The sequence below is a fragment of the Zootoca vivipara genome, chromosome 12 (genome assembly GCF_965207765.1).
Source record: "Zootoca vivipara chromosome 12, rZooViv2.hap1.1, whole genome shotgun sequence".
NCBI classification, from domain to species: domain Eukaryota; kingdom Metazoa; phylum Chordata; class Lepidosauria; order Squamata; family Lacertidae; genus Zootoca; species Zootoca vivipara.
Window position 1 is genome coordinate 22,017,831 of NC_142595.1, and position 26,207 is coordinate 22,044,037.

Genomic DNA, 26,207 nt, shown 5'->3' on the forward strand with positions numbered 1-26,207 from the left:
GAATCAGTCTTGCCCAGGTAAGCAGAGCAAAGCAGAAAGAGAGCAGAGTTGACAAGTGTTAGGTATGGGTGGCCCATTTCCAGTTTCTGAACAGAAGAGAAGGTAAGGTGTTTCGTTAAAAAGGTCACAAAAGCATCTGAATTCCTATAAAAGAACCCTACCTACCCAGTCCCAGCCTGTATCCTTACCGAGATAATAAATATGTCCACCTTTCATTGTTTCAACACCTTTTTCTGTTATTTTCGGTCATGCTCTGCCTCCTACTCTCTTCTATTCTGTGAAATAGCATCGTTTGTTTGTTTCTATGACTTATTGATATATTACAAAGCATCTTAATGGCAAGAAATAGAACAAAGCCCATCTCTGTCTTCTGGAGGCCTGAGGAACAATGCTGAATATTAAGCGTTCAAAGCGCTTCCCAGACACAATTGTAGAATTTTTCACAACTATTATGCTTGGTCAGTATCATTATCCCTATATCAGAGGTGATGGGCTGAAGCTGAGGAAGGTAGCTTGCCTGAGACTACCTGCTGAGTTTGTGGTGGGATTTTAGCCAAAGACCTGAATCCACGGGGTGAAATGTATGGCTGGTGTTATATTGCGGGGGAAGAGGCATAGCACAGTGAAAAAGCTTTAGTTTTGTATTCAGAAGGCCACAGCTTCAATCCCTGGCAGCCCATACCTGCTCCCCTAAAGTCTGATAGGACACCTCTGGCACCAGGCTCTGAAGATTGGCCCACAGACTCCTCAGAGAACTCCAAGAAGATATCCCCACAGTTTGAAACTCCAGGGCCTAAAACATGGGTGTCTGACCTGCGGCCCTCCAGATCAAGACCGGCCCACCCATGAAGCGGGGTGAAGCTGCCACCTCAGGCGGCAGAAACCTCTGAGGCGACATCCCCACTAATGTCCCACCTGCCCTGTAGGCTCCACTGCTGGTGGGGAAGAGGCACCAGCATCAATGCCAATTTCTGGTGAGATCTCGTGAAATATCACGGGAAAGTGGCAGAGGTGCAGCAGCAGTGCTGGAGGCAGCCACAGCAGGCAGGGAGGCACTTCCTGTTTTGCCACAAATGGCAACATGGGACGAGATGCGCCTGCTCCAGATATTGTGACAACAATAACTCAGCTGGTTAGAGCACGGTGCTGATAATGCCAAGGTTGCATGCTTGATCTCCATATGGGACAGCTACATTTTCCGGCATCGTAGGGAGTTGGACTGGATAATCCTCAGGGTCCCGTGGCATACTACAATTCTGTGATTCTATTATTCTAACTCTCTTCCTCCCTAAACATTGGTCGTGCTGGCTGGGGCTGCTGGGAGCAACAGTGCAACAACATCTGGAGGGTCAAATGTTGGCGAACCCCTGGCTTAAGAGAAGCCAACAGCTGTAGAGGAAGGCAGTAGCCCTTTTAACTAGCCATGTGTAGCATTCAGAGGGTGAGGCCCCTCGTCAAGCAATACCTAGCCCAGGCTATGAAGATCTCCTAGTTGCTCCAGGGCAACTTGTATGCTGTACCGTAGCTGCAGGACTGTGAACTGCGGTCCCAGGACACACACCTAGGTCCCTCTCCAAGGTGCTGATCCAACTTTTCTCTGCCTTCCTGTGTGCCTGGAACACTGGAGCTTTTCATCTCCTCTTTCCTTGAGCCATCATCACATATCCATGGTTTTGGGTATCCCCCTGGGGCAGGACAGGCCCTGCCACTGAAGGACCCCGTCCCTGGTACCCCAGATGGTGGTGGAATCTGGAGAAGTGTCATAGCTCAGGATGTAAAAATAGCCACTATGCTGCTTCGTTCCCTAAAGGAAACAAATTCTTTCCCTCCACACCCACATGACATAGGCAGCCTGATTCCCTCCTCATGCCAAGAATATTCAAATGCAGCCACCCTCCCCTCCCCTTCCCAATGGCATGCTGGCAGAACGAGAGGAGTGTGTGTCTGTGTGCGTACATTGGGAGGCCAGCTTACCACAGAGGGCAGAAGGCAGCTGTGCTGTCTCTAGCAATGACTGCCCAGTACAAATCAATGTACAGCAAAGAGAAGAATCAATTCCTATAATTAAATCCCAGCTTGTTTCATTTTTATTTAGTTAGAGGACTTCTCTTTTTTTCACCCCCTTTTGGCAGGCCTCCTCCCCGCATGGTTACAACGGGCCTCTTTGCTACAGTAAAGGTTTGGTCCGATGCCTGGTACCGCTGTTAGCTCCGCACAGTCTACGATTGGCTACAGGGCAGCTGGCTGGAGCTGGATGCCTTCTCAGTGAGAAGCCTGTGGCCGCTGGAGCACTGAGCAACACTCCCTCTTTAGAGCACTGGAGAAGATGATGATGCAGCAGCCATAAAGAGGACATTGATGGAAAATAAGCACAAATATCAGTTCCCCTGCATCTCGCACATTTGGCTTTTCACACAGACACAGGCAAGCAAAACAAGTGGGTTTTTCCAGCGGGGCTGCAGACGTTCAAGCTGTTTTTTTGTGAATACTCAGTATCACAACTGGGGTGGGGGGAGCCCCTTCAGAAAAGCAGCATGAACCAGGACATGATGAGATGTCAAGTGGACCAGTTTGAAACACAAGAAATTGCAAAAGGAAAAGAGGGATGCCATGAGGGTAGGGGCACGGCAGGCATTTGCCGAAGAACCTGAAGTTTAGGGCATGTGTGTTGGCAGGGAATCCATCCTCATGAGCCTGGAAGAGTAACAGTGGGCACTTCCAGACTACTGCTATTTTTGGGTAGGACTCAAGCACAATTATAGTGGGTTGGGAGCTCTTGCACAAAAAAAGTTGCTTCCCAACCCCCCATATTTGACTTTTTGAAGTGAGGGGAAATTGCACAGGAAGGTGTGGGTTAACATCTGCTTTGACACAAGGTCATCCAGCCTCCCTGAAAACAAATCAGAGCAAATGCTCATTATAAATAGCCATCACTGTCTTATCTCCCTGCAAATAAAACAGGACAAATGCTCATATGGAAATGTCCAGTATTGCCTGACCAAGTAGCCAGACCTATGGACTGAAGCAAGGGTGGACAGACTTCAGTCCTGCAGGATCTTCTTGGTTATTGTTCTTTTACTTGAACCCCAAGGGTCACCAACCTGAGCCAAGTGATACAGCTAGAATTAAAATATTCAGAGCCTAGGAACCTGTCTTGAGTATCAGAACTCATAGTGCTTCCACTCAGAGTTAGCCCAAGCTTTCTACATTTCAGCAATATAATTCAGAGTGGAAAGGGAATCATTTTGTTACTGCTACTGTTTAGTGATTTGGAGTCAGAAATCCTTGCTGATCTACTGCAAATCAACCAGAGATCTGTCAGAAGATCCAGCTCTACCATCTGCCCAAGCCCTGGGCTAAATGACCACAGAGGAAAGGCTAGGCTGGTCATTATGACATACTGGATATCCTAAAAGAATGCCAATCTGGAAACCAGGAGGATAACAAACAGCAGTGATCTGAATGACCAAGTAGCAGGGTCACTGCCGAGGACCCCTGAAAGGACTGTTATTATTTTACCCAGTGTATACCTTGCGACTTAAGTAAGGTTAATGGGCTGAATAGTTCAATATGCTGATGTTTTAAGAGAAATAGCTACACAGGGCACATCTGCGTGCTGTCCAATTCATCTTAATGCACTCTGAATGGAAGCCAAGCAGATTCGAGAGGTGATGAACTAGTGAGCTGTTAATAGCTCTAGAGCAGCTTCTGAAGAGGCCTTAATACATAGGAAGCTACCTTATACTTGAGTCAGACCACTGGCCCATCTACAGACTAGTGGTCCTACCTGGAGATGCCAGGGGTTGAACCTGGGACCTTCTGCATGCAGAGTAGATGCTTTATCAAAGAGATATGATGCTTCCCCCAAGGCAGAACAGTGTAGTGTGGAAAGGAAGCAGAATTAAGTGTTGCAATATGAGTCTCATAAGAAAGGGACCCCAAAGTTTAGTTGCTGGTGGATGGGCCACACATTAGGACTTGGCTCTGCAGCCCATCCCAGTTTTGAATTCTTAGAGCTGTGTCAGCAATGCAGACTCTTTTCTCTGTACCCTTTTCAACACCTCCACTGCTTCCCACCCCTTTCTAGCAGTTGCTAAGCAACTGCAGGCTGTCCTCCCTGACCATCTCCAAGTCAATCTCCAGCCCTCAGGCTCCAGCACACAGGACAAAAATAATCCATCAATTCAAAGGCATGGGCCAGTAGTCCTCTGCTACTACTCCATCTCCCTAGTCTCCCACCCCCTGCTTCCTATGTGCCTCTATTCCCCATGAAAATAAAGACATCAGACTTTGTGGAGGTTTTTAAAAATGTATTTAAGAGTCAAACTGATCTAGTTCGGCATTCAGCTAGGTGCCATAACAAACGTCACAAGCAGTCCAGAAATTGATGGCAGCAGAGCTGGTGTTTCACAGAGTGGCTATGAACCAAGTGCTCCTGGTTCAAATCTCACTTCAAGACCGAACTCAACAGTTCAGGTGTGGGAAACCTTTATCCCTCAGGTTGTTGCCATTACAGTATTGGCCATGCTTGCTGGGGTTGATGGTAGTGGTAGTTCGACAACATCAGGAGGGCCAAATTTCCCCTCGCCTGCAGTATGCAGTCTTTGGCAAGACACTCATGCTGAGTCCCAGTCCCTTCCCCTTGAGTAATATGGGTTGGCTACACGGGGTTATTGTTAAGGAATACTGAGATAAATCTTTGAGTGCTAAGGAAATAGGAAATATAAATATACCTCTCCAGCAGGGTGGGAGGAGACAGAAGCAAGTGCAAGTGGGACTTGCAACAAATTGTAGTGGTTTGGATTGCTGCTCTACAGGGCTCCAGCATTCCCTGCTCCCATTTTCCCATCTCCTCCTCACCTGCAGTCTTTCATGCATGCTCAGTCATCATTGAGCTGTTTTGCGGGGGGCGTCCCCCTAAAATTTCTTTCCCCGCTAAATATATTTTGTACTTTTGCAAGCCTTTGGGAATCTCCCGAGTCTGCTAATGCCCTCCACCCCCTCCTGTGTATGGGTGGTGCTGTTTCGGCTACATAAGCAACGACACTCGCAGTTTGAGAACATCGGAAATGGAAGGAATCATAAATACCAAGCATTATGATTTTCCCAATAACTGTGCATGAAATTCAACAGCTGTGGAGGGGCGTTTGAGAAGGAATAGGGAGTGCCTTCCCTCTTACCTTCCCCTCAACCCACCCACTTGCTTCTTTCACCCTTCCCCACTTAACCCCACACACTCCTGCCATCAGAGCTCCTCAGCCTGTTTCAGCTCCTCCCTCCTTGCTGGGCCCCACTACCAACTTTTACTGCTAACATACCTCACTCCCCCCTCCAGTGCTGCTGGCTCCAGTCTTTTTTTGAGGTGGTATGACAATCTTCCATCCCAACACTGAGAGTGCTTGACCAGGAAGGCTGTGCCTTGCTGTGTTGCTGGGCAGCCTAACAGGGCATGATTTTCTGAGGCTACAGTCATCCAGAGCACTACATGCTCCATTTAGCCCCATCCTGAAGTGAGTTCCTGAGATGGAGATGGGCAACACATATCATAGCACTCTTCCAACCCAAGAACTGGCCTTGTTTCCCTAGTTCTGTTTCCCTATCCCTTTCAGTACTCCTGTTTTCCTCTCGCTAAAGCACAGCAAAGAGATGGGATTTGGGGAACTGTCTATTTATATATACAAGTAATTATCGACCCCAGTCCCTAGATTCTGGCTGAAAGAAGTAACTTGGCCCCAAAGCAGAAGGCTCCACTGCTGGCTATCATGGTTTGAAAATACTAGGGAGACTATTCCTCTTGTGCCTTGATTTGAAAAGTGGCTTATTCTATTATTATTCTATGATGGCCATCAAAACACACTGTAGCAAAGAGTTTCATGGATTTTATACATGCAGAGTGTAGTAGTTTTTCCTTTTTGTTCCAGTGATGAAGGAAGAAGAAGAGTTTGGATTTGATATCCCGCTTTATCACTACCCTAAGGAGTCTCAAAGCGGCTAACATTCTCCTTTCCCTTCCTCCCCCACAACAAACACTCTGTGAGGTGAGTGGGGCTGAGAGACTTCAGAGAAGTGTGACTAGCCCAAGGTCACCCAGCAGTTGCATGTGGAGGAGCGGAAACATGAACACGGTTCACCAGAAGGAACCGGAAGGAAGAAGCATATCTTGTTTTCTCCTGCTCTGGAGGATAGGACCTGAACCCATGGCTTCGTTACAAGAAAGGAGATTCCTTAGTAAATATCAGGAAGACCTTTCTGATGAGAGGAGCCGTTCCATGGTGGAATGGGCTCCCCCGGAAGGTGGTGGGCTCTCCTTCCCTTGGAGGCTGTTAAGCAGAGGTTAAGTGGCCATCTGTCTTGGATGCTTGGATTGAGATTCCTGCCTTGCAGGGGGTTGGACTAGATGACCCTTGGGGTTACCTTCCAACTCTTACCATTCCATGGTTCTATATTTTTAAAATGCAGTGTCTTTCTCTGGTGAGCCTAGTCTCTGCCCTGCTGACTCCTTTAAGCTCCCCAACTCCTCCCTGACTCACACACCCTTTGAAACTCTTCCTTCCTTGCCCTGTGTCACTCTGTCCTCCTCAGCAGTCTGATTCTAAACAAAGGGGAAAGTTCCAAACCTCTCTATTGTATTATACGAGCAAAGTGGTTGCTTGTGTACCTAAGCACAGAATCTATTTTATTTTTTGATTCAACAATGTTGCAGCACTTCTACGAACGTAAAAGGCCGTTTTTTGCTTAGAAATGTCTTTCTTTGCCCACCACCAAACATTGAGAACCCCACAAACCTCAGATTTATTCATCTTTGTCGCTAGCTTTATTATCAGCACATAAATTTCGATTTTCAAATCTTCCCTACTGCCAACAGATCAAGGCCAGGCACCGTGGTCTGGAGTAAAGGGGCAGGTGAGGACAGGGGCAAAACAGAGAACTTTTCAGAACTGGGCAACTCCCACCTTAGAGGCCAGATCACACACACACTTAGGGGGAAAAAATCCTTCTGTTGCTCTGTCAAGGATAGCATATGAAAGAAACACAAAGGGCTGCTGCTTCTCCAAACCCTTAAGCAAATCTCTCTTGCCTTTTAGAATTCCCACTTCCCCCAAGGTTTCTTTTTGCTGCTGCAAATGAATTAAAATGCATGCACCTACGCATGTCTTATCTGTATTGTCTTATCAGTACCTGTATTGGATTTGAAATCACTTTTATATATGAAATTATTTTAAATAGCTTTTTGTAAATGCAATCGTCTTCATGTTTTGTTGTGAAACTGCCCAGAGACGCTTCAAACGAAGTAACTAATGAATGAAATTATTGTTGTTATTAATGATAATGTCTTATCATATGGCAAATGGAATAGCAAGAGCACATTAAATGATCTAAAACTTGAGCGTTATCCTATTTGCCTCGTATTCATGTTTAATTTCACTCCCTTCTTTTTAAAACTGCATCAGTGCCAGGAGGGAGGGAGGTGAAGATAAGAAGATTCCTGCCCTGTGTGTCCCCGTGAAATGCAGGAGGGGTGTGGGTTTCACCCCTCCAGGGAGCTGTTAAGCTGCTTTTGTGCACTTCTTGCAAAAGTCAAGGCAGAGGCTCCCTCTTCAAGACACCTGCATAGCTAAGGTAAGATGCCCCTGGAATTGTGACAACCCCAGGCCATTATGTAGTTGCCTCCGTGGCTAAGCCAGTCGTAACCCCAACATCAACCATCTCTCCATTTCCTTACTCCTCCCATCAGAGACCGGTCTCCCACCATAAGATTCTTCTCTTCCAGACCCTCTTGTGAACCTCAAGTGGACACCCAACTCGATCACGAGCTCTTCCCTTGAAAGAGGCTGGCACATGGTAGCTGGCCAAGTGGGGTGAGGGTGAAGAGAGAGAAAGAACCTTGCTAGGTGATGGGGGGGGGGAGAGAGAATTGCACATATCTAAGATGCCTCCAACACGTACAACATCTCCCGGGAAACGTGTTTCTTAACCATCCGTCATGCATGTCCCCACACAAGCATCCTATATTCTGCATCACAAAGGTGAGAGAAAGAAAGAAATCAACACATTATTTTCCGTTCTCCCATCTCCTATATCTGGTGTGGCTTTCTTTTCTTTATTTTGGTCCTGCACGGATGCTCAGAGAAGGAAGCAAAGAATCCCCAAGTTGGAGATGCAACCTGAAATCCAAAGGGTCCCCCACTCTGCAATCACACTCAAGCTACTGAGAAGACGCAGAAGAAGAAGAAGAAGAAGAAGAAGAAGAAGAAGAAGAAGAAGAAGAAGAAGAAGAAGAAGAAGAAGAAGAAGAGGAAGAAGAAGACCCCCATCAATCGTCTCTCCTCTTCACATCTTTTCTCTTTCTTTCTCTCAGTTACTTTCTCTCCCCTAGTCCCTACTGCCTTCCTGAGTTAACAAAGCAGTCAGCAACAACCTTAATCTCCAGCAGGGGAGAAAAAATAATAATTATAAAAAGGGGTGGTTTGTGAGTGGGGAGGGGGAGAAACAGCAGTGCAACCACTGACAAACTGAAATCAGCAGGCAAATCTTTATGTACCTTTTCATGCCAGGTAGCAGGGGGTGGGGAGGTAACAAAGGGGCTCTTCTACCTATCAATATGTGCTGCCTGTCCACCCTCCCCCCTCTATTTTCAGCAATATTTCTAGGGCAGCAGATTCGGTAGCTAGTTAATCTCCCCGGAGCTCAGCAGCCTTGACAACAATGGGGTGGGGAAATATACAGACCCAAAGAAAGCACTGGCTGCACAACTGCTCAGTGTTTATATATTAAGATCTCTCCCCCAGCACACACACACCCTACCACCCACTTAAGTGGCAGATTTGATAGTCAGAATCCTACCTTGCCTCCCCAACCACAAGGGGCAGGGGGGAGCTTCTGTCACCCCGCCACACACCCCTTTTTCCCCTTTACAAAAAAAATGATAACAACACCACAACCACGTCCATTCCCTGTGTTTCGATTCCAAGCAAAACGCCGACACCTCCGGCTATAACGGCACGACCAGAGCAGCAGGAGCATCTTTAAGGTACCGGCGGGGTTTGGGGAAAGAGAAAGGGAGGGTTGAGAAAAAAAAACAAAACACCAATAAAAAAAAATACCTGCTACTTAAGAATGGATGAACATTGACATGCCTTGAGACGGTGTATTTCCCATTGTTGTCTCGGCTTTGTTCCTCTGCCTCCGTCTGCCTTGTCTGCCAGTCACTCTGCCTCTCTCTTTCTCTCTCTCTCTCTCTCTGTCTCTCGCGGACTCGCTCAGGCCCAGCCAACCATCAGAGCTTGGTGGCAGAAGTGCAACAAGAGAGCGCGGGTGAGTGTGTGTGAGAGAGAGAGTGTGTGTGTGTGCGCACGCCTTGGCGATAGTACAAAGGAACAGAATGGGCAAAACACATTAGCTCATGATAGATTAAAGTGCTGGGGGGAGACACATACTCTCTCTCTCTCCCCTTCTCCCCCTCTTAAAGGCCCCTACCTTTTATTCAGAGATAGATGTCTAGCACAAACGCCAGGAGGATATCACAGTGGTAATAAGAATACAAGGGCGGTGCATAATTACTGGCATATGCTGCCAGGTCCGGTGGAGGCAGCCGAACCTGTGCGGCCACAATGCAAAGGCAAATCTGTGGCTTCTCCCTTCTCTCTCTCTCTCTCTCTCTCTCTCTCTCTCTCTCTCTCTCTCTCTCTCTCTCTCTCTGCATAAGCTGGGTTCTTCCACAGGTAAAAGTATAGACAGGGTAACCCTAGAACTGCTGCAACCATGAACCTTCATCTAGTAAAGTTGTTCACAGGCATGTGGTGTGAAAACACATATATATTCCTATTTGACAGGACAGGAGTATTGTGGCTGGGAGGGCAGCGACTTGCCAAAGGCTATGGCACGACTCGAGTCCAGCGCCCTCCCAATCCCCGGGCACTTTATCCTCTGCCCACAAATGTATGCCACTGGTCAGAAGGTAAAGATATGGGACTCAGAAGGCCAATGGACTCCAGTTAATCTGTGTACAGAGTGCTTTGAAACGCATATGTTTGCTTGCTTACTCCTCAGGACAACCCTTATGTTGGCTGCAGTGGAAATAGAGCAGTCTGCGCAAATCACATCCACGGCTGCCTGGAGATAGGAGCCTAGGCATTGTCCTGTTCCAAGCCCTACTCTGCAGGGCTGTCAAGAAGACAAAACGACGTAAAGAGTGCAAAATGTTACTTGAAAGATCCATTTGAAACAGGGAGAGTGGAAGCTCTACGATCTGCAGCCGTCACTCACGGCGCCCTCATCCCCACCCCCACCTCCAGATGGAAATTGATATTGATTTCACTGGAACGGACAATTTCATCAAGAAAAGAAAATTGGAAGGGGTGATGGGGGTAGGAGAAGGAGATGGAAGAATAAGCTCAATGCAGTTTCTTTGTTGCAATCATTTCCCCCAGACGATGGTGGCAGCTGTCAATCATGCCTTAGCCACTCTCAGTCCATTGTTTGGCAATTCAGCATTCTTTTCACATAATTATTAGCAAGGCAGCAGCAAGTTTGGATCTAGTTTTCTAGCCTGGAATCTGGTCACTCTCCACCCCACCCTCAACCCGGCTTGCAAGTGTACCTCTGAATTTTTATTTTAAGAAATGCTTCTAGTCCTCAAGCTTGCCCAAAACCTGCAAATACTGTACAGACATTTCTAGTGAGTTAAGGAGGCTGAAGAGAACCAAAGAATTATAGGAGCTAGCTGAAGATTCTCTAAAACAAGGGAGTCCATCACAAACAGCAGGCAGACAGTTCACATAGCTTATCTGCAACAAGGCATTTATTTTAGAAGTACTCTTTTATGTGTGATTCCTTGGTCGCTTCATGCCTATGAATATGGGTGCCTATTGGATTGCATCATGTGAGGCAATTGGTAGGGAGCATGCTGAAGTACTGCAGAAGACAGCACTTTGTTTGCACCCTACTGACTGGAGGAGATGGTTAAATGAACAGAAGGCACTATCATACTGTGTTCCCGGCTGGAGGGAAGCTCGTTTTCTTTTGGCAACAATATGTGGGATAATTAATCCCGGGCTTAAAGTGAATATAAGCAGGCCTTCTGTGTCTGCAACTTGCCACTGACCTCACTCTAGTAACCTGGTTCTACAAAACATACAAACAGGTTGACCCCATACAGAGGTTTGTTTATGCAACATTTTTGTGCACATAAAATGCAATACCATCATTCCTCCATAGCAACACTGAAAGGAAGGGCAACACTCCTAATAATTTTAGAAGGGCGAGAATGAAGGCTGGGGGAGAAAGAGGATGGCCTGCTAGACTCAATTGGACTTAACTGGTCATACTTCCAGGTAAACTTACATAAGATTGCACTGTTAGAAGGCATTAATTAGATGGATCAGCAGGGAACTAAACCCAAGTCAGAAACCAAACATTTTGTCTGTTATTCCACGTCTCAAAATAAATGAAGGAGGAGAGGTTTATCAAAGTCTTGACAAATCCTTAGCAGAAATGCCATCTTTTTCAGGCTGTGTACACACCACGGACATGACTTCCCCAAAAGAAACCTGGAAACTCTAGTATGCCCCTCATGTAACTGCAATTCCCAGCACCCTTAAACTACAGTTCCCAGTTTAACCCAGAAAACATTAAGCAATGCCTACAAGCTTACAGCCCACTGCTGTCAAACCTATGGCCTGCCATTTGTATGCAGCATTCCAGCCAGGTATTTGTTATTTATTTTGAATAACAAGTGTTTATACTCCACCTTTCCCTTTATAAACTAATTTTCAAGGCAGCTTAGGAAAAAAAATTCATAAAACAATGAAACCACGAACAGTAATAAAACAACAGCGCAAGACTAAAAGCAGCAGCCATAAAGAGACATAAAAGGTGCACTATTGTTAATTAAAAGCTGGGGAGAAGCAAGGCAGTCTTGGCATGGCATCGAAATACAAGGCTGATTTAACAACTTGTCTAATAGCCAGAGGCTGTGATCATGAACTCTGGCAGAAAAGGAACAGGCAGAGCATTGCCCATCTCCTCTGCCTTTCCACTCGGTTCCATGCTAGCCACAACAGAAGGGAATGGCAGAGAGTAGGTGGAGCAATCTGTCCTTTCTTAACCAACCCACTGGGTAGTACTTCTTTTCCTTTATTTCATTTTCTTACTAGTCTAAGAAGTCAGCAGCTTGAGTTTCATTGCCAGCTAAGGAGGAGGGGGTTTCCCCCTCTGCAGCCAGCATGGAATCGTAGGCTATTAGCCCCTCAGCAACATTTTTGCATGTTCTTAACTTCAGTGGGCCTGCCAGGAGCTCTTGGACCCCTTGATTTTGCAGCACCAGCTTTGTAGAGTGCCATAGACTGCCAGGAGGCCTTGAGGCAAATGCATGTGCAACGCAACATGAGACACTGTTGACTCTCTCAGATCAAATGCTCTTGTAGGAATGCCCTTGTTTATTCAACAAGGGTGTGCAGAGAGGCATTCATAGTGAATGTTCCATTGGGGGCTCGCCAAGGCCAGAACCTGAGCATCTTCTAAGTAGTGCTGTGTGCATTTAGGATCCTTTACAAGGCCTCGGTCCAGTATACCTGAAGGAGCGTCTCCACCCCAATCGTTCTGCCCGGACACTGAGGTCCAGTACCGAGGGCCTTCTGGCAGTTCCCTCGTTGCGAGAAGCCAAGTTGCAGGGAACCAGGTAGAGGCCCTTCTTGGTGGTGGCGCCCGCCCTGTGGAACGCCCTCCCATCTGATGTCAAGGAGAAAAACAGCTACCAGATTTTTAGAAGACATCTGAAGGCAGCCCTGTTTAGGGAGGCTTTTAATGTTTAATGGATTATTTTATTTCAGTTTCTGTTGGAAGCCACCCAGAGTGGCTGGGGAAACCCAGCCAGATGGGCGGGGTATAAATAATAAATTATTATTATATTATGTTATTATTACGCCACATAGGTTGGTTGGGAAGCATGGAGATGACAGTACAGTGGTACCTCGGGTTACAAACACCGCGGGTTACAAACACTTCAGGTTACAGACTCCGCTAACCCGGAAGTAGTACCTCGGGTTAAAAACTTTACTTCAGGATGAGAACAGAAATCGCATGCTGGTGGCACAGCGGCAGCAGGAGGCCCTATTAGCTAAAGTGGGACCTCAGGTTAAGAAAGGTTTCAGAATAAGAATGGACCTCCGGAACGAATTAAGTTCGTAACCTGTGGTATCACTGTATAGAAGCCAAAGGCAAGTGGAGCTGAACAGGATTCTTGATTGCAAAGGGACCGGGGGTTCTGTGCTCAGTATAGCCTCTTCCCCTGATTAGCAGAAGAAAAAGAAAATGCATGATACACAAAATTCAGCTTTTCTTACGGGAGAATGTTCTCGCTGATTTTTCCCCTTTTCTCTCTGTCCTTTAGCACAGAGTAAATACAGCCCTGCTTATGTCCCATCCCACTAAGATCAAACATCCTCTTAGCAACAGCAGCTAGGCACGACTTTCAAGACAGCCAAGGACACATGGAGAGGCTTTCTTCGTGACTGTCCTGAAGTAATAAAACTCGCCCCCACCCCCAGAAACTGTTACTGAACCACCACCACCTTCTTCTTCTTCTTCTTCTTCTTCTTCTTCTTCCTCTTCCTCTTCCTCTTCCTCTTCCTTTTCCTCTTCTTTTCGAAGCTCACCCCATAGGCTGATGTTTGGGGTCTGGGTATAACTCCAATGAAGTAATAATAGGTTTTTTTCCAACTACTATGATTTTTAAGGTTTATGTGGGATTGGCTTTTAACGGGATAGTTTACATTTGCTTTTTAAATCCATGATTGCCTGCCTTTAACCTTTTGGAGGGGAACAAGCATAATAACAACAACCCTAAATTATTATGAAACACACTTTTATTGTGCTTTTGAGTGTTCAGAGATTGTTCGTGCATTACGTTCGTTGCAATAAACAACCCAGTAAGACAAGGTGAGTATTATTTTCCCCATACTGCAGATGGGGTGTGGGGAGGCTAAAATAATATTGGGTACCCCGAGACCGCCTAGGCAACATACTAAACAGGGGCTGCCTGATTCATATCTCAGTCTCTTAGCGACTATGCAGCACCAGAAAGAAATTCAAAGAGAAACTTCTCAAACGCCTATTTCAAAGAACAGCAACAACACATTAGCTCCACCTATCCACCAAGCCCTTTATTTTAAAAGGGCAGGTCATTGTTTCTGAACTGCAAAGTTCAAACAGATCTGCGAGAAGTGACAGCCCAGCTCCACAGCATTTTTCTCAAGGTAAGATATGGAAATACAGCACAGGTGCCTCTTGCCGCCGCCACTCATTTTCACATGAATTATACCTCTTCCACCCTTTGCACTTCTTCGCCGCTCCAAGCCATGCACTACTAAGCAAAACTGGTTACTCACCTCACAAAAGGGACACCCAAGGTAACGCAGGCTGGCGCTGGCGTTGGGCTCCGCTTTGAAGTCCTGGTGAGCGGAAAGCAGGCCTGGAAAACTGGGGTGCCTTTGTCTTCTCCTTTTCCCCCTCCCGGCATTTGGTACCTGTAATTTTAGGAGCGCGTTGAGACAGGTATGTACGGCGTTTGCTCTTCTTGGGGCTTCCAAGGAGATCAGGTATCCACCTCTGGGAAAAGCACACCGCGAGAATGAATTAGAGAGAGGGGGTAGGGAAGAGGCTGATTGGTGTGGGGAGGTCTTCCCTGGAGGAAGCTTCTCCATCACTAGAAAGCAGGTGTGTCTCTGGGTGGAGGTGCTTGAAACTCCCATTGGTTCTCTCTCCCCCGCCCACCCTCCCTCACACAAACACACTTGTTTTAAGAACAAGCAAAGTGAAAAGGAAATAAATCAATGAATAATTGAAAAGATGACCATTGATCTTTTTACATCCTGGCTGTCTAGGCCTGGCTGGCACACACAGGGGGGGGGAAGAGGGGGGGGCAGAAAAAGGGATTGCTTCTAAAAGGTTTGTTCCAGGTCCTCAGCAATGAAACGTTTGCAAAAAGGAGGCATATTTTAGACACCAGAAGAATCAGCCAATTGAATCAGCCTCCTCCATTCCACCAAGATCACATCCCTCTCCTTGCCGAGACTTCCCTGTTGGCACCAAGAAGGATATTTCCCCTTCTGGCTACAGGGGTGGGGAGTCTTAGGCCCAGGGGCCAAATGTGGCCCTCTAGGCTTCTGTTTTGGGCCTTTGGAACCCTAACTGACCAGGCCACACCTCTTACTGGCCCTGCTTCACAGGCCAAGTGTAATTTGTCCCTGAACTCTGATCATACTCCTCGGCTGCCTGGATGGAGGATAAAGAAGGGTGTGTGAATATGTGGCCGTCTCCCCTGATCTCACTGCCCCCTCATTCTGCGCCACCCCAGCATGCAACAGTGCTGTCACACATTCCCTCACATAAAACTGCTGCACGGTGCACTGCTTCCCATGTCGTCGCACTACCTCTGAGGATCAGAGCGCTGAGATCCATAAGGCCAGGGTTGCTGATGGTTTCTGAACTGAGGGATACATTCGGAAAGCAAAGAAAGAAACTCTTCTGGTCGGTACCAAATATTCATTTCACAGAGAAGTGGAGTCCTAAAAAAAAAAGGATCACCCTTAACCACACGTCAATAAAAGCAAGCAAAAGAAAACAAAAACACCAACCCCTTTTTATTTTGTTTTGTTTTTTGTTTTTATATTTCCAGTAGGGTCCTGCACATCCCTTTGCTCTTCTGAAGGCTTAACAGAAATTAGGAAAAGAAAAGTATGCAAAACAAGCAAATACATGCAGATTTGCTCAATTTGCATAGTACATACAAGCTGCGAAACTTGATGGGAGGCTTCAGATTTGATGTTTCTTTAGTTCAAAGTATACCCAGATCTGACTGTAATGCAGAAAGAAAGGTGGGAAGGAAGATTCTGAAAACCTTCTGAGGTTTCTTCTGCATGAGTCAAGGCCCTTTGAAAAATCTGCAAAAGCTTCCAAAGAGTACAGGAGCTTTTGTTGCTTTGGGTAGATCCTTAGGATAGAGTTATGGAAAGAGATGAGAAGAGAGTTATAAGTGGCTGTTTTTAATGGCTAGCCCTGCATAACCTGTAAAGGCTAGTTGCATGTTTGCACAGAAGACAAGGCAGATTAACACGCCTGTGTCCACAACACTGTTGTCAGGGTGCGATTACAGGGATGACAGTATAACCAAGGGACAGATGCATGTGGGAAGCTTGTGTGGGAAGACTTTATAAATATATAGCCTCTTTTAAAAAAACATGAGTCACTCGGAACTTGCTTTTACATACAATCTCTTCTTCTGCTGCTTCAGATAAGACACCTTGCATGCACCTTTTAACCCACCCATCCCCTGACCTGCAGAGACATCACCTTGCCTACAAAGGTCCGTATAGTTAAAGCTATGGTTTTCCCAGTAGTGATGTATGGAAGTGAGAGCTGGACCATAAAGAAGGCTGATCGCCGAAGAATTGATGTTTTTGAATTATGGTGCTGGAGGAGACTCTTGAGAGTCCCATGGACTGCAAGAAGATCAAACCTATCCATTCTTAAGGAAATCAGCCCTGAGTGCTCACTGGAAGGACAGACCGTGAAGCTGAGGCTCCAATACTTTGGCCACCTCATGAGAAGAGAAGAATCCTTGGAAAAGACCCTGATGTTGGGAAAGATTGAGGGCACTAGGAGAAGGGGACGACAGAGGACAAGATGGTTGGACAGTGTTCTCGAAGCTACGAACATGAGTTTGACCAAACTGCGGGAGGCAGTGCAAGACAGGAGTGCCTGGCGTGCTCTGGTCCATGGGGTCACGAAGAGTCGGACACGACTAAACGACTAAACAACAACAACCCCTGACCTGCATATATTTGGTTGGGCAAAAGAAGGCGAGCCTTATTCACAGACAGATCAAAACCTTTTGCTGACCAGTGTGGCTGACCCATACAACCGTAGGGTGCTTCCAGCCAACCTCTTTATGGAACGTCCATCTGGATTTGTTTGCAAGGAGATTAGACAACGGCATCTGTTTAAGAAGCCTTTGCTCTCTCACTTGTTTGCAGGGAGCTCAGACAACGCTGTGTCATTCTGCACTTTCTAGCACATTTCCCCATCATTTTACCGTACGTCGTAGCAAAAAGTCCATTTTGGGGCGGGGGCAGGGGAAGGCGGCTTGTTGAGCAAGAGCTCCCAATCCACTGTAACTGTGATACCTGAATCTGCCAGCATGCGGCAATCCTACCCCAAAATTGTGACAGTCTAGAAGTGACCCCCCAAAATGGGGAGCGCCTCATGCTGCAGCATGGTGGAAGCTAAGCAGGGATTTGATTGGTATAATCGATGTATTTGTGGTGGTGTGACTACAACATCGGGGGAAACGTGTAGCACATTATTCATTTGAAATGGGGCGATTTCACTTGCATACACATCATGGTCATGCCTCGCCCAACCGTCCAGTCAATAAAACCATCACACCAGTAAACAACACTCCAAATCTCACAAGTAAATGCATCTACCCTCATCGCCCTGAAGACTCTGATTTCAGATACTTTTTTCTGACATGGCTCCCTTAACTGCTGCATGATAGGGATGAATGGAAAAGGGAAATTGCTCTATTTCCTCTATACTGGGGAACAGCTGTTTATGCTCATTTCCTGCTTGTCACAGAGATAACTCAGAGTCTCCTAGGAAAAGGACAGCAACCCTAATAGTGGGGGGGGGGGGGTATTCTGTTTTGCTTCTCCAAAACAAAGGTCCCTATTTGCATTGGATGTGGCTGCTCTGCACATCTATACTGAATTTTGAAGTGTCATAGGATGTACACACACACACACACACACACACACAGAGAGAGAGAGAGAGAGAGAGGTGCAGTGATTGGACAAAGACCTGGGTTCAAATCCCCATGAAGCTCACTGAGTGACCTTGGGGCCAGCACTGCCTCTCAGCCTACCCTACCTCCCAGGGTTGTTGTGGGGATTAAAGGGAGAAAAAGAAAACCATATATGCCAACTTGAGCTCCTTGGAGAAAAAAACTAACTAAGTAAGTAAAAATAAAGCACATTATTTCTCCAAAAGAATCCTGGGCACTGTAATCTATGCTCACAAAGCTACAATTCCCAGTAACCACAGTGCCCAGAATTCTTTGAAGGGGAGAATGCCCTTTTAATGTGTTTTAAAGTTATAGTGTGCACACAGCCATACCTCTGCATTGCCACCCCCATATATTTTTGTGAGGACGCTATGAATTGCTTCAAGCGGTAAAGAGATCCCAGCCCTTTACAGGGCTCCAATTCCCAAGTTTACTTACTCTGGAGCCATTACAGCTAAGCAGGTCTGGACGCCTGTTTACATTTGTAGTGTACACAAGCCCGGGGAACAAATTGCCTTGAGCTCCCAGCGAGCCCTTTTGTTTCTGATACAGGCTTGAAATATCACTGCAGTGAACATTGCTGGCTTTCACACATAGTTCCACAGGCTGAGCAAGGCGTTCTGAGAGACAGGGTGTCACTGCCAAAACTAGGATCCCTGGGTCAGGTAAGGTTCTCCACCTCCACACGGTGTGATTAAATTGTCATTTGAGACCACCACGCTGTGCTTTTCCCTACTAGCAGCAGCCAATGATGCATGGTGTTGGGAAAGACGCAGAGTGATGATGTCACAAGGGTACGTTTCACTACACGCTACAGAGGCTGCAAACTCAATAGGCCCTTTCAGATGCAGCAATCCTAGCTTGCTAAACTATCATTTTAACAAGCCAGAAATGGCTGTAAGGCCCACACGCTCTCCCCTGCCGTCATCTCTTCCTTTCATGTTCCAGCTTCAGCATCTGATTCCGGTCAGAGTTGCTTAAACTGCAGTTTCCCGTTAATGTCCGAAATGGTGGCTTAATGTTGGTTTACCAAGCAGGGTATTAAAGCAAAGCTGTTTCCAAGCAGTTTTGTAACAAGCTGCAGGATTGGAAGAACTGGCTTCGGCTCCAATTCAGCTTCCTTGCCGGCTATCTCCCCCTGCCTCCCCACCTCTTTGCAGTGATATTTGTCCTTGACTTCCTCCAATATATATATACAGTATAGATGATGTGCCATCATTTGATCAAGGCAGCGGGAGATGGCAATCTATGTTTGTGAATAAAGGAGAGATGGGGGAGAGTTTCCATTCGGTTTGTACCGAGAGGTGAACCTAACCTAAACAATATGTGAACCAAACTCAGCCTTCTCCAAATTTTGCAATGCAGTTCTCCATCCAAGTGAATATATACAAGATGAATTTACTAGGTTAAAGTGTGCACAAAAATGCTTATATTAATAAAAAAACAATGCACAAATATACAGGTACATAGAATTCATAGGGGGAAATGCATTGGGAAAATGTGTGTATTAAAAACAATTGCATACCAAGGTTTGTACATTAGGATAAATTGGCACTAAAATGCTGGTGAATATTCATTTGGAGTTTTTTTTTAAAAAAAATCACAAACTGATATGGAAATACAAGAAAACTCAACTCAAGACTGGATAAATGAGAAACCGAGGGAAATCAAAATTGCCAAAGATTCGCATATCCCTTGAGAAAAGGTGTCTGTATCAACAAAAGCTAATAGCATCAACTGCTGCTAAGCCTGCCATATATAACACCTACTATTCAGGAGGGTGCACCTGATATTTGAAACAGTTGACACAATCTTTATATGCAGGGGTGCACATTTCCCAACCTTTTCTCCCCATAAGATCGGGTGAGGCTGCCCCAGTTCTGTTTGCTCGTGAGGGGGCTTATCCAGACTTAACTTTCCTCTGTGCTTTCAGGCACAGTCCAAACTATAAAGCTTCCTGTCTGAGTGCCTTTCTTTTGCTCCAGAGCTTTCCCCATGAAAATCTGTACTTTACCGCCGAATCGGACCAAACAGAAATCTGAAGAACACCCAAATTGCTATTCGTTGTGCTTCAGCTTTAAAGAGCGGATTTTCGCAGGGAGAGCTCGAGGACAGAAAAAAAAGAGTGCTTGGACATCAAGCTTTAAAGCACAGGCCTGTGCCTGGAAAGAACAGGTCAAAAAGTTACCATGGATAAGTCCTGAGAACATCTCTCATCCTGGCAACCTGCAAAGAAATGGAGCAGGCTGCTCTGTTGTAAAACCCACGAGTAGGTAGGGCAACACCTTGGTGACAGAGGGCACAGTTTGGACACCGTAGATCCCAGCCTCAAACTCTGGTATCTCCAGTTAGAACGGGCCCTGGGTGGTGATGGGAGAGGCCTCTCTCTCACCCAGAGTCTGGACAGCTGCTGCTGGTCCGAGCAGACAATACTGGCCTATATGGACATATAATTTGACCTGCCGTAAGGCCACTTCCTATGCTCCTAAACAGTTCAAGAGCAAGGGGGGTGGAAGAAGCCATAAGCTTGGGCTTTCCTTCACTTTAACCTCTCTCAGAGAGTGGAATCACACATTAAAAAGGAGGGAAAGACTGCCTCCAAAAACAACAGCTTGTCTGCATGAAGCTCCTCACTCTCCATATATAACACCTACTTCTCTGCCCCAACCAGCAACAGCAAATGCTGTGGTAGGGGAAGCAGCAGGTAAATAAGCTGGGCATTATGGAGGAGGGAACGAAAGATGCTACTGCCATTTCCTGCAGCAATGTGCAAGTCCTCTATAATGAGCAGTGCTTCCTGTTTTCAACAAACATGGGGCATGTGGTAACCAAAAGAAAAGAACTACTACCAGTAGTAGTAGTAGTAGTGTATACCTCACCATTCAAAGACTTACAAAGCCCCTCCTCTTGGAAAGTGCCTCACAAGACAAAACATAAATTACACAATTATCGGCCCCGAGTTTCAGCACCAATTTTTTTAAAAATAAATAAATTACAATATTAATTAAAGCCACACATTTAAAATAGCCATACAACAAGAGAGTTAATGGCTGTGGCGTGAAGAACATAACTGCACTCCCCTAATCTTGAGAAACACACTTGAACAACAACGGCAACAAAAACGTCTTTTACCAGCTCGCGCCCCAGCCTCACTGAGCCATGCACAATTACTTTACTCATCGCGACAGCGTATCTATTCTGGGATGGCAAGTGGCAGTGTCTGGCATTTGCAACTGCGGGGAAATGTTTTGGAGGACTGCTAACGCAGCCGAGATTTTGCCTGGGAACGTCTGCAAAATGTGCCATTACAGAGTCTGAGAAGTCTGGACATGTTGGCAATCGACCTGTGGCAAGCCAGTTATATAGACACCTGCTAAACACTCATTTTCGGCATGCCACCATCAGCAGTGCTCTTTGGGCATTTGCTGACTATTGAGGGAAGGGCAAAGTTCAGTGGTTAAGTACAATACTGTTACACACCACCCAAATCTCCAAGCACGCTTACCCAGGGTTTGTATTTCCTTTTGGAAAATGAGGCACAACGGAGACTGTGGTGTCTTTATAACAGATGGTTTGCTTACATATATATACAACCTGAACCTACCACAGAGGGGTTCACAGCATTAACATGCCAAGAGATCCTGGCTTTTCCCATAGCCACAGCAGCCGTGAACTTACAGACCCCGACCATTACTCTCAAACGTTACTCTCTGACTCTCTCTCCGACTCTCTCTCCAGCCCGCTGCTGACTAACTCCATTGCATAATTCCCAACTGCAATCTCTGAACTCTAACCTATAACACTGGCAGCAAGGCCCCTCATCTGCAAAATAGATTTGTCCTTGATCCTTTGTGTTGTCTTGTGTTGTCTTGTCTTGTCTTGTGTTGTGTTGAGGCTATCACCTCAAAAGGAAATTAGCCTGACTTAATTAGCTTTTAGTACTTGTCAAGCCCCCTAGGATTAAAGAGGTGTCTGACACGCAGCTTAATATACATAGGTCCTGATTAGGTTCTAACATGTGCAAATCTGACACAAAGTTTTAACACACAAATTAAATTCTACCACCACCTCGATCTGGAATTTAGGGTGTCTTGCACCCACCAACTCATAAAAATACTTTGCTGCATTCACACTCCTGTTTACTGTGCACTCACTTCTGGGTTCTTAATCTGCATTCACATGACATTAGCCAAAATGCATACATATTCTGTACTTCATTACGGTTTGATGTGTTGTTTCTCAAAGAAGCTTCACACCAATTGGATTTATTCTTTTTCTTGGAGCAGTAGCAAGTCTTTTAGGAGGAGAAGTAGAATAAAGGAGGGAGGCCTTGACCACTTCAGCCATTTCGCATTTATTAAAAGTAAGACCTGCCATTGAAAAGTCTACAATTTCTCTTCCCAATATTCATTTGATTTTTTTGGGGGGGGGGTGCATTTTCACCCCACTTCCACAAAATGTAAAATAACAAGATTGGCAAAATGATTCCACCCTGCTTTCACTGACATGTGGTGGTTCTCCAGGGTCCCAGGCAGAAGATTTTTCCCAGCCTTACCTGGGGACATCAGGAATCAAACCTGCGACCTTCTGCATTCAAAACATGTGCTCTATTGCCAAGCTATGATCCCATCACCTTTACTGTTTTTTTAAAATGCCTACAACCATAACCAGGCAGCAGATTTTCAGAAAAATAATTATTTTAAATCAAAGCAGGCCCCAGGTTGGAAGAGTGCTTTCCTCCTCCTCTTAACACAGGAGGGATGGCATTTGCTGTAGAAGGTCTGGTTCAGAACCAAAAACAAAAGGAATAAAGCATGTGTTTTTTTCCTATGGAACTACTGCTCAAACGTAACAAAATTCATTCTGATACAATTGATGAACTGACTGGGTTACAGCTCATGCTGCTAATCCGCTGAAGCTGCAATCCTGTGCACATGTACCTGGGTGTAGGTCAAAGACGCTTGTTTTTGAGTAAACGTCTATAAGACGGCACTGCACAATTCTTTGCACAGTTCTGTTTTCCTCTGGTGACTTATCTTATAGCCAGCTGTTGTGTGAACGCGCCCTTGCTGAGAACCAGAGTTAAACGAGCATTAAGGGTTTGTTAATCTCATGTGTCTGTTTGGGCACATGTGGCTAAGGCAACCAGTCTGCCATCTCCCATGGCCTCATTTCGAGCCTGGATTTGTTGGCCCTCAGACATGAAACCTCGTCCCTCCGGGATATGATCAATTGACCCAACCGCTTGGCCCCTGGACCTCAGCAGAAGCTGCAATGACTGCTAAATAATGCATTTGTTGGCAGATGTTGGGAATCAGGACTATAGGGGAAGCCTGAAAGGGCTGCTCTGTTATGTTTGTTGTTGTGCACTCTCTCCAAAGGTGGGAGTGGGTTGCTTTGTTGCTCACCCCTTTCCATCTGGAACGTGCAGAGAAACCAACAGTCCATCTTTCAGCTTGTCCACTGGGAACAAGTGAGCTGGAAAACTCGCATAGATGGAGCTGCATTGAAAGGATGCTGCTTCTTACTTTCCCTCTCCCTCTCCCTCCCTGGCTTTTTTGCCTCCTTTACCCACCACTCCATTATTAGCCCTGTAGGCAAAAGAAAATGAATTGAAGTGTGCTACCTCCTTACTCCATAGTCCCAGATACTGAGAAGGGAGGGAATAAGCGAAGCTCTGGGCCATTACAGGCAGCGCGGTTCTTATGGAGGTCTCCATGACCTCAGCCGTAGCACGCAAGCCTCTGTCCCTATTGAAGGCAGGCTGTTCCACAGTGAACACGGCATATTCAGAGGCATCTAAAGCTCCAAATAGATCTAGCGGCTGATCACAGAAACAGAGAGAAGCTATGGGGAAGGTGGTGTGTGTGTGTGTGTGTGTGTGTGTGTGTACATTTCCCATTTTAAACATTCCTTTGAAGAGAAACGTTAAGAACTCTGCCTCGTGATGATCCTTGTAATCTCAGCCCCAGGTAGACATTATAATGATATTATAATTTAGCATAATTTGTAAGGCAGCTTACAAATAAAATAAAATAGAATAAAATACAACTGTAGCTGTTAATAAAAAAACCCAGCAGACAAAAAAAAACTAAAATACATTACCTAATGACGACCAAACTCATCAGAAGAAAATAATGTAAGAGGTTAGCTTTAAAAATCAGGATTGTATCAGGACACACACACACACAGGTATCATACATCAATATAGCATTCTTGCCATGTTGTGCATGGGTCTCTAAAACTTTGGCCTGTGCTTAAATGAAACTGCACAATACCTAGGTGTGGGTAAATGTGAGAAAACCTATGCCTCCAATCAATAGAAAGAACAGGAAATTCAGGGGAAATACAGTGGTGCCTCGCTAGACGAATTTAATTCGTTCCACGGGTCTTTTCTTATAACGAAAAATTTGTCTAGCGAATCCCATAGGAATGCATTGATTTTTTTTGGAATTTTTTTTGCCCATAGGAACGCATTAATTGAATTTCAATGCATTCCTATGGGAAACCGCGATTCGCTAGACAATTTTTTCATAAAACGAATTCGTCTAGACAATTTTTTCATAAAACGAATTCGTCTAGACAATTTTTTCATAAAACGAATTCATCTAGACAATTTTTTCATAAAACGAATTCGTCTAGCGAGGCAACCTCCGCTCGAAAAATCCTTTCGTTAAGCGGAAATTTCGTTAAGCAGGGCATTTGTTAAGCGAGGCACCACTGTATTTGTTCATTTGGCCTATTTTTATCCTACCCTTCAGCACAAGTGCTCTCAGAGGGGCTAAGTTAAAATAACAATCATGAAATGAAATATTATTATTAATAATAAAACTAGACCAGTCACGTTTTTTTAAAAAAAACCCAATGATGAACTAAAAGTTTTTTAAGGTTGAGGGAAATGAAAATATCTTCACTTGGCATTGAAAAAAGGCCAGAGATGATGGTAGGCAATCATAGAGAGGGCAGTCCCAAAAGCTCTCTTCCCAGTGGCCACCTGCCTGGATTCAGCTGAAGTCTTTAAGTCTTCAAACCATTAAGGGTAAGCACCAGCACTTTGAACTGTGCTGAGAAGCAGCCAATAAAGCTGTTGGTAAACCAGTAAGATATGTACACAACAGCAGGTCCCAGTTAGCAGCTCCAGCAGTTTAGACTAAACCAGTGTTTCCCAGCCTTGGATCGCCAGCTGCTTATGGACTACAGTCCCCATCATCCATGACCACTGGTCTTCCCAGCTAGGGATGATGGGAGTTGTAGTCCCAAAACAGTTTGGGAAACCCTGGGCTAAGCTTTGCAGGCAGTCTCCAAAGGCAGCCCCACATACAGCAAGTAGCAGACTAGTCTAGTCTGGAGTTCACCAAAGAATGGATAACTATATTGGAGTGGCTGCAGTTTGGGCACCCAATGGCAAAGCTAGATCAATGAAGATCCCGCCCCCAGATGGGGAATATAATCCTGTAGGAGGGCAACCCTGTCCAGGACAGATTGAGCATCACCTCTCCAGTCAGGCCAACCAACAAAAACAGCATCTCTGTCTTCTCAGGATTGAGCTCCAGTTTATCGGCCCTCAACCAGTTCATTACTGACCCCAAGCAGGAATATTTATAACTGGCTTCAGATTTTTGAAATGAATACATACAAATTCTAAGCATGTGCAGCTCCGAGGTGCAGGAGTGAGTTAGGGCGTGTTATTGTGAAATACTGTACACTGTGGAGCTTGGCTATGGAAGAGGGCCCCGCATGACAGCATGCTGGACTAGATGAGCTTCAGCTACATCTTCCCACAGTCTATAATTCCGAGGTTTGTTTTGTTTTCTTTCCCAGCCCCCTCCACAATTAGAACCACTGAAATCCTCCGTTCTGCTCCTTGTTTTGTTGGCATTTCCCTGATGCTTCTCTCAGGGCTATTATCAAAAGCTCTCTTTTCCTTTTGGTGGATTTTGATGGACAGGCCCCAGGGAGCAGCTCGGAATGTGCCACGAATTTATCAGCTTCCCACCGATGGCCCGGCATGCTAGCGTTAGAGAGATGGCATTATCTTTTATCATACGGTGGCCAAGTTCCCTCCCCGCCCCCCGCCTCCGCTTAGCATTGCGTGGGCAAAAGGATGGCTAATGCATAATGTATGGCAAGAGCTTAAAAGAGGGACAAAGGAGGAGGGTGGGAAATATAAAGTATGGATGCTTAATATTCCCCCCCCCCAAAAGAAAGAAATGTTGTGCCCTTAAGTCAGCCCAGAAGACTTCCTCCTTGATCCCAATTATGTGGGGGCTGATTGCAAGGGTGCTCCAGCTTTTTGAGAAGGCCGTGAACAATCTGGTGTAGGATGACTTATGCACTGTCTTAGGTGTGTTTGTGTGTGTGTGTG

The 26,207-nt window shown here is 45.8% G+C and overlaps 1 protein-coding gene and 1 long non-coding RNA gene across 8 annotated transcripts in view; one reads left to right on the plus strand and one right to left on the minus strand.

The window, feature by feature from the left end:
• SRCIN1 (SRC kinase signaling inhibitor 1) overlaps positions 1–9,383 on the minus strand; it is a 263,545-nt gene extending 254,162 nt beyond the window's left edge. For 3 of the 5 annotated variants that reach the window (XM_088655240.1, XM_088655247.1, XM_088655246.1), the window contains exon 1: positions 9,138–9,382. In XM_088655240.1, the coding sequence (XP_088511366.1) occupies positions 9,138–9,159 (22 nt within the window). In that variant the 5' untranslated portion in view covers positions 9,160–9,382. Of the gene's footprint in view, positions 1–9,104 lie in introns of all 5 variants that reach the window. The other 2 variants (XM_088655243.1, XM_060281445.2) reach the window with 2 other exon arrangements.
• Positions 9,384–14,206: 4,823 nt separating this feature from the next.
• The window catches only part of LOC148683819 (uncharacterized), a 45,825-nt gene continuing 33,824 nt past the window's right edge, over positions 14,207–26,207 (plus strand). For 2 of the 3 annotated variants that reach the window (XR_015946571.1, XR_015946572.1), the window contains exon 1: positions 14,207–14,255. This is a non-coding gene — a long non-coding RNA (uncharacterized LOC148683819). Of the gene's footprint in view, positions 14,256–18,392; positions 18,508–26,207 lie in introns of those variants that run through there. The other variant, XR_015946570.1, reaches the window with a different exon arrangement.